The 12847-nt window shown below is 46.4% G+C and overlaps 1 protein-coding gene across 2 annotated transcripts in view; it reads right to left on the bottom strand.

The window, feature by feature from the left end:
• The window catches only part of UNC93B1 (unc-93 homolog B1, TLR signaling regulator), a 259616-nt gene that overhangs the window by 159752 nt on the left and 87017 nt on the right, over positions 1 to 12847 (bottom strand). Inside the window, exons 3-4 of one of the 2 annotated variants that reach the window (XM_040320883.1) lie at positions 3785 to 3926; positions 990 to 1143 (exon numbers count right to left, since the gene is read on the bottom strand). In XM_040320883.1, the coding sequence (XP_040176817.1) occupies positions 990 to 1143; positions 3785 to 3926 (296 nt within the window). The remainder of the gene's footprint in view (positions 1 to 989; positions 1144 to 3784; positions 3927 to 12847) is intronic. The other variant, XM_040320884.1, reaches the window with a different exon arrangement.

Here is a 12847-nt window from a genome sequence, read left to right as displayed (position 1 = left end):
TCCGTGTACGGATGAAAAAGGGACATGCATTGGTCCCTATGAGATCGCGGGTGTCAGCGGATGAACATTCGCTGACACCCGATCTCGTCCGTTGCCGCAATCCTCCGATTCTGCAGATGGAGGAAAACCCTATTTTTCCATCCGTCTGCGGATCGGATCGGGTGAACACGGACAGACGGTCCGTATTCATCCGATCCCCCCATAGAGGAGAGCGGAGAGATGACAGGGCGGTCCCTGCACAGTGTGCAGAGTCCGCCCTGTCATCCGCCGGCTCAGCGGGGATCAACAGAGCGATCCCCGCTAAGCAAGCGGAGGTTCACGGAGCGGATCATCACTGATCCGCCCCGTGTGAAAGAGCCCTAAGACTTTAGTCTTCACAATTTACAAAGTCTAGTAAATGCATAGATCCACTCAGTAAAAAAACCTATAGAAGCCATTTTTTGTAATGCAATTAATTCAAATCTAAGGAGAGTTCTCTGCTTCAGTGATGAGAGTACTGACACTTTATGAAGTGTGGGATTCCCTGACTGCCATGCCTGCCCCCAAAACTCTGGGTTATCACCATGTTACAGCTGCAAGTAGAACATTTTTCAAAGATTGGACTCTAGGTCAATATCTCTAATGCAGCATCTTTCACCTGTTTAGAATTTTTTCATAGTGATGATGTAGGGGCAAGGGGAAGGCTTTACTGAGGGCAGTTGCATTAAGACAAGCCTTTTACTGCAGTGCTTAGTCCAATCTGCCTGAACAATCGAGCATTCACAGCAATGGCCAAATCTTACATGTGTAAGAAATGCAGGCAGGTGCCAGCTAGCATATGATGTAGAAAGCACCAGAATCAGTTGTTCAAGGGCTGGATACATATTCTAAAAAGTCAGTCCCATGTTCCATCCCGCAATGTAAACTGGGAAAGTTGTTGGCGGCTCACACATCTACCTGATTTTTAGAAAGGTAAGTCTAACTCAATGTAATAACTTCCACCTACTAACCTGATAAGAACAGGGGTATACAACAGAGCGGCAATTGGAGTTACATTAATGCCCATCAGCATCTTGTTATCGATGTCCTGCAGGCCCATATTTCCATATTTCACATCTCTGTATGTCTCATCATAATGTAAAATCAGCTGCATCTGCAGGAGACCTGAAACACATAATGTCACATGACCATGTCAGATAAATAACACCTTATAACAAAAAAAAAAACACAAGAACTCAGAGAATAGCAAGCCTCAAAGGGATGGATGAGCACACAGCCTCTCCTCAGACCACACCTCAACACAAGGCATTCAATTGAAGAGGGCCAACCTAAGCGCCTGACCCCTTTCGAGAGCAGATGCCATAGACCCCTTGTTGAAGGTTTGGTGTTGGATCTCTATGGCTCATACACGGAGGCCCTTGGGTCTCGTAGGCTCTCATATGTCTCTAAGTTGGAAACCGACCTGGGGAAAACTTTGGATCAGTTCTCCTGAAAACAAATTTGTCTGAAACCTTCTAAATGCTCTAGGAACATTTTTTCTCACGAGAATGCCTACAAGCCACTTTCCTGACGATATAGGACCCCAGGACGGGGGGTCAGGTTAATTTCCTCAGCATCCCCCTTCTGTTTCCAGGGGTGCAGGGAACCTTCCTTCTTATATTTACACGTGCCAGTTGAAATGTACCTGTTTAAATTACTGTACTTTTGTTTTTCTATGACTTCCAATGTGCTCATTTGTGTTCAGTCTTCTGTACCTGGTTCAAATGACTTTGAAAAACCCAATACAATTTTGTAAAGCAATTTAAGATGGCCAAAAACATCACAGGATGATAAAAAATACAAACACAATTGGATGTTCTGAAGTTGACTTTAAATCTAGCTTCAGGCATTGACATTTCACTTGCCTTATCCTTCCTGTTAATGCTTTAAAGTGGATTTGGAAGGCTGAAAGGTGCCTACAGACCCTTTTAGACCACCAAACGACTGGTGTTAATGTAAGGATGAACTATCATTTTGCCTATTAAAAGAGGGCTGCAGGCTCTGGTTGGTCATGATGGAAACAATGGTGAATGAGTTGGTGAATCCAACTCAGATGACCGATTTTGGAAAGGGTCCCTTTCTACAATGTGCCATGCTGATAACACCTATCTCACTAATTCTACGAGACAGATATCCATCACTGAAAGCAATAGACCTTAAGCAATTGAACATGATTGGTAGCCAAAGCTTCTCTGGTTGGGAGCTGTTGATCCGTAATTTTTTCACAAGAAAATGCTATTTCTCTTATGGTCCATGGATGGACACAGCTCCTTAAATGCCACGTTTAAACAGGAAAAGCCTCCTAGGGCTTTTTTTTTTTTTTTAAGGATAAGACACAGATACATTGCAATGAGCATATGAGATTTAATGACCATACAAAACCGTTACAGGTGGGTAAAGATCACCAATCAGTCAGCGTCTAACTACTTGCTGAAGTATAATACAGGGTAATCATAAACATCTGTGTTCATCACAGGGCTTTTTAACAGTGAAAAAACACAGGCCAGATAAGTCCCCTCAGGAAGGCCCCCTCCACCCTGACAGTGGCAATGTTAGCAATACAGCAAGGGAAAAGGAGCAGAGAAGGGAGGAGAAGAGCACTCCCGAACCCCAGGAATGCCCAGCCGTACCAACCTACCGAAGCAGGAGGGACTGTACTTACTTACCCGTCCAAGCGAGGACTCGCTGACGCATTCCTGACAGAACTACAACCGCAATGGAGGTGGCTGTCGGCCCGGTCCACTGTGAGTGAGACAACACCACAGCCCAGTCATATGTGGACCTCGGAGCAAAGCTCACCGGCCACCCCAGGAGTCATGGGGTATGGCGTAGCAGACCCAGCCTCTTTGCAAAGGTGTGCCCACGCTTGCTGGTCGGACTGGGTAGACTACAAGGATCTATATTATCCAGCCTGTCTCTCAGCCGACAGTTGAAAGAAGATTCTTCAAGAAAAAGTAAAATTAAATTAAATTTCTCCTCAGGGCGCTGGGCCCAAAAGGGAGCCATACGTCCTTCTCCTTTGCTAGGCAGAACGAAACTGGGGATGCAGGCTGCAGTGAGGAGGGTTATGTCTGGAGGGACCGCCCCTTGGGCGGGGCTGGTGAACTCTGTTAATGTAACATGTATTTAATTATCTAACATGTTTCTGCCTAGTCTTCTCCTGTAAACAGGGAACATAACCCACTTGTCAAGATTTAAGGAGCTGTGTCCGTCCATGGACGATAAGAGAAAGGGATTTTACGGTGAGTACAAAAAATCCTATTTTTCTTCTCACTTTTTTCTACTTTATATTAGGTTTAGTAATGCTGACATGTGTCCTGTTGGTTCATATGAAGTGAGAATTTTTTATGAAAGGTCCACATGCCAGATCCTCAACCTCCATGACAGCAGCAAATCTTGGTCAAGAACACACCATCAGCCTGCTGACTGAAGAGCCAGCAGAACACTGGTTGCCTGCTAGTGCTGGTCCTTCTTTATAGTGTTTGAATGCTTCTGTGCTGAGGAGCATAGCAAGACCATTTCACATACACTAGTTGCTGTAAAACTATAATGTTTTATTGGTATTAAATGGAGTTTGATATCTGACAGGTCAGCTTTAAGTTAAATCAGGCTTCATGATGGTCTTCTCGTTGACTATAAAAACCACATTATCCCCTTTATTCCCTCCCAATATCATAATGAAACAGGATCAGACTTTTTTCTATAGGTAACAAAAAACAGCTTCTTCTTCCATCATGAGGACCTGCAACACAGATCTGTAACGTACCCAAATATACGCCGTATGTTATGGCAGCAGCCAAGCTTGCAGAAATAACACTCTTTATGGTCAAAAGTTTTTTCCGGCGGTAGTATCTTTTCTCTTCCGCTTCCTCATCATAATCAGCATTGTTGCCCAAGATATCCTTCACCTGTATGACAATAAAAATATGTCTAGGATAACAACATAAAAACCACCCATAGGGCACATAGTTTTGAAAATGAAAAACAATTAGTATGCTAAAGAAAACCAGTTGATTTTACAAACTTTCAGAGTCCGTGGTGTCAAATGCGCTGAGTACTGTGGTGGAAATGATTGACCTGTCCTCTCTACTGCCCATACAATCCTAGCTGTATGTATATAAATGCGTCTGACTTCAGGAAGAGTCAAACTTGTGTTGCTCATTACTAGGGATGAGCCGAACACCCCCCTGTTCGATTTGCACCAAAACCCGCAAACACACCAAATGTTCATGTGAACTTTAGAACCCTATTAAAGTCTATGGGACTCGAACATTTGAAATCTAAAGTGCTAATTTTAAAGGCTAATATGAAAGTTATTGTCCTAAAAAGTGTTTGGGGACATGTATCAATGCATGTATCAATGCAAAAATTTTTTTTTCGGGAGCAGTGAATTTAATAATGCTAAAAGTGAAATATTACTTTAAATTTCGTACCTAGGGGGGGTGTAAAGTTAGCATGTGGAATAGCGCATTTTCCCGTACATAGAACTGACCCTGCACAAAGTGTCATTTCTGAAAGAAAAAAAGGCATTTAAAACTGACTTGCGGCTATAATGAATTGTCGGCTCCGGCAATTCAGAGAGTATTCATTCATAAAAAATAAAAACAAATAGCGTGGGGGTCCCCCCAAATTCCATTACCAGGCCCTTCAGGTCTGGAATGGATATTAAGGGGAACCCCGCCGTAAATGAAAAAAAAAAAGACGTGGGGTTCCCCCCAAATATCCATTCCAGACCCTTCAGGTCTGGTGTGGATTTTAAGGGGAACTCCACCCAAATAAAAAAAAATGGCGTGGAGTTCCCCCAAAAATTCACACCAGACCCCTTATACGAGCACGTTAACCTGGCCGGCCGCAGAAAAGAGGGGGGGACAGAGTGCGGCCTCCCCCCTCTCCTGAACCGTACCAGGCCACATGCCCTCAACATGGGGAGGATGTCCCCATGTTGATGGGGACAAGGGCCTCATCCCCACAACCCTTGCCCGGTGGTTGTGGGGGTCTGCGGGCGGGGGGCTTATCGGAATCTGGAAGACCCCTTTAACAAAGGAGACCCCCAGATCCTGCCCCCCCCCCTATGTGAATTGGTAATGGGGTACATTGTACCCCTACCATTTCACGAAGGAAGTGTAAATAGTTGGAAAAATCACACACACACACCGTAGAAAAAAGTCCTTTATTATTAAAAAAAAAAAAAAATACAGCGGTGGTAATCTCCTCAGTCTTCCCTGCTCCAACGTTGTCGGTATCCAGCGATGGGTGATCTCAGGTCCAACGATGAGAAGATCCATCCATCCAGAGGGCAGCCACGTCGACCTCCTCTCTCCGCTGCACGCGGCTGAAGCTGTGACATTTCTTATATAGGAGAGGCGGGGCCACCCGTCACGTGACCCCGTCCCCCTCTGACGCACCCTCTGCTATGTCACTGGGGAAGCCCGGCTTCCCCCTTGCGTCAGAGAGGGCTTCCCCAGTAAAGTAGCAGAGGGTGCGTCAGAGGGGGCGGGGTCACGTGACAGGTGGCCCGCCTCCCCTATATAAGACATGTCACAGCTTCAGCCGCGTCATTCGCTGGGCTGTGCAGCGGAGAGAGGAGGTCGGCGTGGCTGCGCTCTGGATGGATGGATCTTCTCATCGCTGGACCGGAGATCACCCATCGCTGGATACCGACAACTTTGGAGCAGGGAGGACCGAGTACATTACCACTGCTGGATTTTTTTTCATCAATAAATGATTTTTTTTTCTACGGTGTGTGTGTGTGTTTTTTCCAACTATTTACACTTCCTTTGTGAAATGGTAGGGGTACAATGTACCCCAATACACATTCACATAGGGGGGGGCAGGATCTGGGGGTCCCCTTTGTTAAAGGGGTCTTCCAGATTCTGATAAGCCCCCCGCCCGCAGACCCGGGCAAGGGTTGTGGGTAGGGATGTCCCGATACCGATACTAGTATCGGTATCGGGACCGATACCAAGCATTTCCCCGAGTACTTGTACTCGGGGAAATGCTCCCGATGCTTCACCCGATACTTGCGGGCAGGCAGGGGAGTTGCAAATCTTCTCTCCCCCATGGTCAGTGTTGTCTTCCCCTGTCCGTGCCTCTCTCTCACCTCCCCCCGTCCGTCCGTGCCGTTCTCTCTCCTCCTCCCCTTCCCCCGTCCATCCGTGCCGTTCTCTCCTCCCCTTCCCCCGTCCGTCCGTCCCGTTCTCTCTTCCCCCCGTCCATGCAGTGCTCTTTCCTCCCCTTCCCCCGTCCGTCCGTCCCGTTCTCTCTTCCCCCCCGTCCATGCAGTGCTCTTTCCTCCCCTTCCCCCGTCCGTCCGTCCGTCCGTCCGTCCCGTTCTCTCTTCCCCCCCCCGTCCATGCAGTGCTCTTTCCTCCCCGTCCGTCCCTCCCGTTCTCTCTCCCCACCCGTCCGTCCCTGTAGTCTCTCTCCATCCATCCCGTCCCCGTCCGTGCCGCTCTCCCCCCTCAATCTGTCAGGGGGGAGAGCGGAGGTAGGAGCTGCTAAGCCCGGCTCCTACCTTTTCTGAATGAACAGAGTCGGTGATTACCGACTCTGTCCATTCATATAACTGAGCATCGTAACCTCCTGTGTTTACGATGCTTCAGTTTATGAATGGAGGAGCTTCCCTCCATTCATTTCAGCTGAAGCTGCTGAGAAAGGGACTGGGGAATCTGTTTCCCTAGTCCCTTTCTCTGTCTTAAAGGGGAGATGCCAGAGGTCTGTTAAGACCCCTGAAATCTCACCAAAGCCTCCCAACAGGGCTGATTAAAATTAAAATAAAAAATTGCAATAAATATTAAAAAATAAATAAAATGTAAAAAAATAAATAAAAAAAAACACACTGACAATTCACCCCCCACGCCCCCCTAAAAAAATAAATAAATAAAAATCACTGTAAAAAAAAAAATAGTAAAAAAAAAATAGTAAAAAAAAAAAAAAATTACTGCCACTGTCACATGACATTAAAAAAAGTATCGGTATTCGGTATCGGCGAGTACTTGAAAAAAAGTATCGGTACTTGTACTCGGTCTCAAAAAAGTGGTATCGGGACAACCCTAGTTGTGGGGATGAGGCCCTTGGCCCCATCAACATGGGGACATCCTCTCCATGTTGAGGGCATGTGGCCTGGTACGGTTCAGGAGAGGGGGGCAGCACTCTGTCCCCCCCTCTTTTCTGCGGCCGGCCAGGTTAACGTGCTCGGATAAGGGGTCTGGTGTGAATTTTTGGGGGAACTCCACGCCATTTTTTTAAAAAAATTGGGGTGGAGTTCCCCTTAAAATCCACACCAGACCTGAAGGGTCTGGAATGGATATTTGGGGGGAATCCCACGTAATTTTTTTTTAAATTGACAGCAGGGTTCCCCTTAATATCCATTCCAGACCTGAAGGGCCTGGTAATGGAATTTGGGGGGACCCCCAAGCTATTTTTTTTTTTATGAATGAATCCTCTCTGAATTGCCGGAGTCGACAATTCATTATAGCCGCAAGTCAGTTTTAAATGCCTTTTTTTCTTTCAGAAATTACACTTTGTGCAGGGACAGTTCTATGTACGGGAAACATGCGCTATTTCACATGCTAACTTTACACCCCCCCAGGTACGAAATTTAAAGTAATATTTCACTTTTATTGTTTCACTTTTAGCATTATTAAATTCACTGCTCCTAAAAAAACGGCCCAAACACTTTTTAGGCAATAAATTGCATATTAGCCTTTAAAATTTGCACTTTGTTTGTTCGTTGTTCGCCGAACAGGCAATGTTCGAGTCGAACATGAGTTCGACTCGAAGCTCATCCCTACTCATTACCTGAAAGCATTCATCTACAAAGCCCCAAAATCAGCATCAGAGTGTCTCTCCCAGAATTTGGCTTCACCAAATCTCTTATAAGCTTTAAAATCTTGAAGTCTTATAAAAAAAAAACACATTTTAAATCTGCAACTTTCATTTAAATAATACCTGGTAATTTTGCTATGAAAGTTCTTGTTCAGTTCTGTTATATGGCGACAACGATCTGAACCTGTCTCCTAATTGTACCTCTGTGTTGTCACCTAGTCATACAAGCTACTGGGGGAGGCTACAAGTGATCTTATACTTCATATTCCCATCGCACACATTCCTGGATACGCTCTAGGGTTTGGGTGCTCGTAGCAACAACCAGCTGGATACTGGTGCACATTACAGTAGAAATATTTGCCAGCACACCATGGAACGATGTAAATAGCGTCCAACGGATGATTTATTGCATGATCACAACACAAAGAGTGCAACGTTCGTGGCTCCGAAATGTTGCACTCTCTGTGTTTTGATCATGCAATAAATCATCCGTTTGGACGCTATTTACGTAGTTCCATGGTGTGCTGGCAAATATTTCTACTACAAGTGATCTTATTCGCACATACAGACGTTGGTGGAAGACCGGTGGCGTGGAAATCTTCCTGAGGACACAGTGATGTTTGCTCTTTTAGGGATGTTTGTTTTATGCCTCACCAAGGGACTGGCCACTTTTTGGCGTTTGCATTAACCACTTGACCACCGGGCACTTAAACCCCCTTAATAACCAGACCAATTTTCAGCTTTCGGTGCTGTCACATTTTGAATGACAATAACTCAGTCATACAACACTGTAACCAAATGAATTTTTTGTCCTTTTTTCCCACAAATAGAGCTTTCTTTTGGTGGTAATTGATCACCTCTGCGGTTTTTATTTTTTTCGCTATAAATGAAAAAAGAACGAAAATTTTGTAAAAAAAATGAATTTTTCTTCATTTCTATTATAAAAATTTGCAAAAAAGTAATTTTTCTTCATAAATTTGGCCTAAAATGTATACTGCTACATATCTTTGGTAACAAAACAAAACAAAAATGGATATTATTTAGTCTGGGTGAAAGTTATAGGGTCTACAAGCTATGGTACCAACTACTGAAAATTGATCAATTTGATCACATCTGATGTACTGACAGCCTCTCTTATTTCTTGAGACCCTAACATGCCAGAAAAGTACAAATACCCCCAAATGACCCTTTTTTGGAAAGAAGACATTCCAAGGTATTTAGAAAAAGGCATTGTGAGTTTTTTGAAGTTGTCATTTTTTCCCACAATTCTTTGCAAAATCAAGGTTTTTTTTATTTTTATTTTTTTTCCACAAAAGTTTCATATTAGCGGGTTATTTCTCACACACAGCATATGCATACCACAAATTACACCCCAAAACACATTCTGCTATTCCTCCTGAGTATGGCGATACCACATGTGTGAGACTTTTACACAGTGTGGCCACATACAGAGGCCCAACATGCAGGGAGCACCTTCAGGCGTTCTGGAGCACCCAGACCAGTTCTGACATTTCTCTCCTACATGGAAAAATCATAATTTATTTGCTAGAAAATTATATAGAACCCCAAAACATTATATATGCTTTTTTAGCAAAGACCCTAGGGCCAAATCCACAAAGCAGATGCGCCGACTTAACTCGAGATTTCAAATTTTACACGGCACGTATCTTTGCGCCTGATCCTCAAAACGAGATACGCATGAAATTCCGGTATTTCCGTCCTACCTAAAATAATTAGACCGGCGCTTCTTTGTGCGCAAATTACGCTAGACACGCCGATGTATTTGATAGGCAAAGATGCAAATGAGGGAGATAGGGCGATCCACAAAATTAAGTGTGTGCGGCGTAGATTACGACCTGTGCGCTTCTGTTAGTTTCCCGGAGCAATTTTACACTTTATAAAAGCAGCCCTAATTTTACACATGCCGTGTAAAGGTCAGCTAAAGCAATACCATGAAGGAAGAGCTGACCACACACACTTGCTGGACTACAATCTGTATGCCACCATGCCAGGGGCATCCATGCCCCTATCTATAATAGTGACTTTAGTAACCCAGGGTACCCCCTCTTCTGAGGGAACAGCAGTCAGGAGACGCCTCGCAGAATGCATATTTGCAGAGTAAACGCACATTAATGATGTCACAATGAGAATGCATGAATGCACGCCACTGTGGTCCCTAGCACAGACACATCACATGCACATTGAATTGGATTAGACCCAAGTCCCCCCCCCCTTTGGTACTTGGGAGCAGCAACGCCACGCCACGGCTCCAATTATGTCACTGTGCATTCATACACCATTCAGGAACCTGGGATCACTTCTCCCTGGTCCTGGGGATCCCTACTCCACCAAAACTGAGGGTGACACCCTTATTTTATCAGGAATGCCACCCCCCCCCCCACATTCACACATCATTCACACACATAAATCAAATCATAAGTACAGAATACCAAATGAAATAATAAAAAAAAAAAAAAAAACATTAAAAAAAAAAGTATCCCTGCTAATTAATTATCGGCGGCGATTGCTACGCCTTGGCTGGCCACGGGCACGGGCACGGCCACGCCCTCGCGGAGGATGTCCATTGGGGGGGTGTGAGCTGGGGAAGGAGGAGCCTCCTGGGGGGGGGGAGGGGAAGGAGGAGCCTCCTGGGGGGGGTGAGCAGGGGAAGGAGGAGCCTCCTGGGGGGGAGGGGAAGGAGGAGCCTCCTGGGGGGGTGAGCAGGGGAAGGAGGAGCCTCCTGGGGGGGGTGAGCAGCGGAAGGAGGAGCCTCCTGGGGGGGTGAGCAGGGGAAGGAGGAGCCTCCCCTGCTGGCCTGCCCTCCAAGGCCACTGCAATTCTACTGAGACAGGCAGTGAGGGCAGCCGCATTGCCCTGGCCAGACCTAGTATTGTCCTGCACAGCCTGGGTCAGGGCAGTCACCTCCCGGGCCATGCCTGTTGTGGCGGTCTGTAGGTCGTTCATGCATGTAATGACCGCCACTGAGTTGGTGGCCACATCACCGACTGCCTCCATCATTACACCCAGGCTGTGCTCCATCTGGGTCATTTTTTGTAGCATTTTAGCCAGAGTGCGGGTCTGCCGGGCATTGTCCCTCAGCAGACTGACCGGCAGACGCTCGGCCACCTCCATGGTGTCCTGGGTCGCCATCCTGCCTGCCCCTGAGGCTTGTGGCCTGGGAGGAGGGGATAGAGTGACCCTTGTGGGTGGAGGCCTGTTGGGGGAGAAGTGGGAGGGGCTACCCCTGATGGTGGCCTGACTGGTGCCAGCCTCTGGGGTAGCCTCAGGGGAAGACTCAAAGGTCATCATATCAGAGGCCAACAGGACTTCCCGGCCAATCTGAATATTTTCTTCCTCCTCCCCCTCATCCTCCTCCCCCTCATCCTCCTCATGAGGGGAGGTTTGGCCACTCCCCTCCCCTGGGCAATCCTGCCCTTCTTGGGAGTCATCAGCAGCCTGTCTTGGGGGTGGTGCAGCAGCCTGGCCTGATGGGCCAGCAACCTCCTGGCCTGATGGGCCTGCAACCTCCTGGCCATCTGTGGAGGACACAAAACAATCACAGGTTTGAGGATCCACACACTTGGCACATCTTCCCTTCCCCCACCCACACATGCTAATCACCAGAGAGAAAAACCAAAAACGTACCTGTCCTCACAGGAACATCTGACTGATAGCCAGGCAGGCCCACCACCTGCTGTGGGTGGAAACACTGGGCCACTGCCCATTCCTCCTCCGTCAGTCAGACTGGGCAGGGTCCCCCTCCTCCAGTGCCCCTGGTATGGGCGTCCATCTTTGCCATCTTATTGCGGACGGCGCTCCTAAGGTCGTTAATCTTTTTCTGTATGCCAGCGGGGGTCCTGGTCTTCCCCCCCCCCCCCCCCCCCTTGACCTGATCCGTTATCCGTTTAAGGAGCTCCTTCCTCCTGGCTGGGGGGGTGTTCCGGCTCTCAGGGCCATGCAGATATCGCCCATATCGCACGATGCCCCGAGCAAGAATTCGCTTCTCTCCCAGGGTGAAATTAAGCTTCCTGCGCTTGGGGGCAATCACAGACACCACCCAGCACCAAGAAACTCACCCAAAAAACAATCACCAATACACACCCAAAAAACAGACAAAAATATACACCCAAAAAACAGACAAAAATATACACCCAAAAAACAGACAAAAATCTAAACACACAAGCAGACAGCTACTATAAATTCTAAATAAAACACGAACAAAAAACAAACAAAATACAAGCACAAAAAAAAAAATAAGCAAAAACAATAACAAACAAATTAACAAAATACACTTATCAAAAACAAACACCAACTAGACTCTCCAACTCCTCAAACACTTTTCTCACAAACACAACTTAACAACACACCAACAAACGTTAAGAGCAGAAGCAAATTGCTCATGGAAGGGAAACACTGGGATATACTTTTGCAAGGGAAGTGTGTTTGACTGGGGCTTTTTATACACAGGGCGATCATCAAACTAAGTACGCTTAGCCTTTTACCTATCTCACTGATTGCGCCGAGCAAAGTTCTGCACATGTGCAGTGAGCAGCAGATTCGTGCGCGCCTGCGCAGCACGGCCGGCCCTTCATTTGCATGGGGTCACGGCTCATTACAATGAAGCACGCCCACTTCCTTCCCACTTGCAATAACCCCCCCTTACGCCTCGGAATTTAAGTTACGTAAGCGCGATTTTGTGCGCAAATGCGCTGTGGATACGGCACTTACGACACCAACTTAGGGCGCCGTAACTTAAATGACATAAGCTTTGAGTAACTTAATTTGCGCCGCTGGCTGTGGATTTGGCCCCTAGAGCGGTTGTTGCAACTTTTTATCGCGCATGGTATTTGCACAGCAATTTTTCAAACGCATTTTTTGGGGAAATAAAACAGTTTTTGTGCTTTTTAAAAAAAAAAAAAACATTAAAGTTAGCCCAATGTTTTTGCATAATATGAAAGATGAAGTTACGCCAAGTAAATAGATACCCAACATGTCACCCTTC

Source organism: Rana temporaria, chromosome 8 (genome assembly GCF_905171775.1).
Source record: "Rana temporaria chromosome 8, aRanTem1.1, whole genome shotgun sequence".
NCBI lineage: Eukaryota > Metazoa > Chordata > Amphibia > Anura > Ranidae > Rana > Rana temporaria.
Note: the sequence above shows the minus strand (reverse complement) of the source record. Positions and strands in the feature narration are given on the sequence as shown.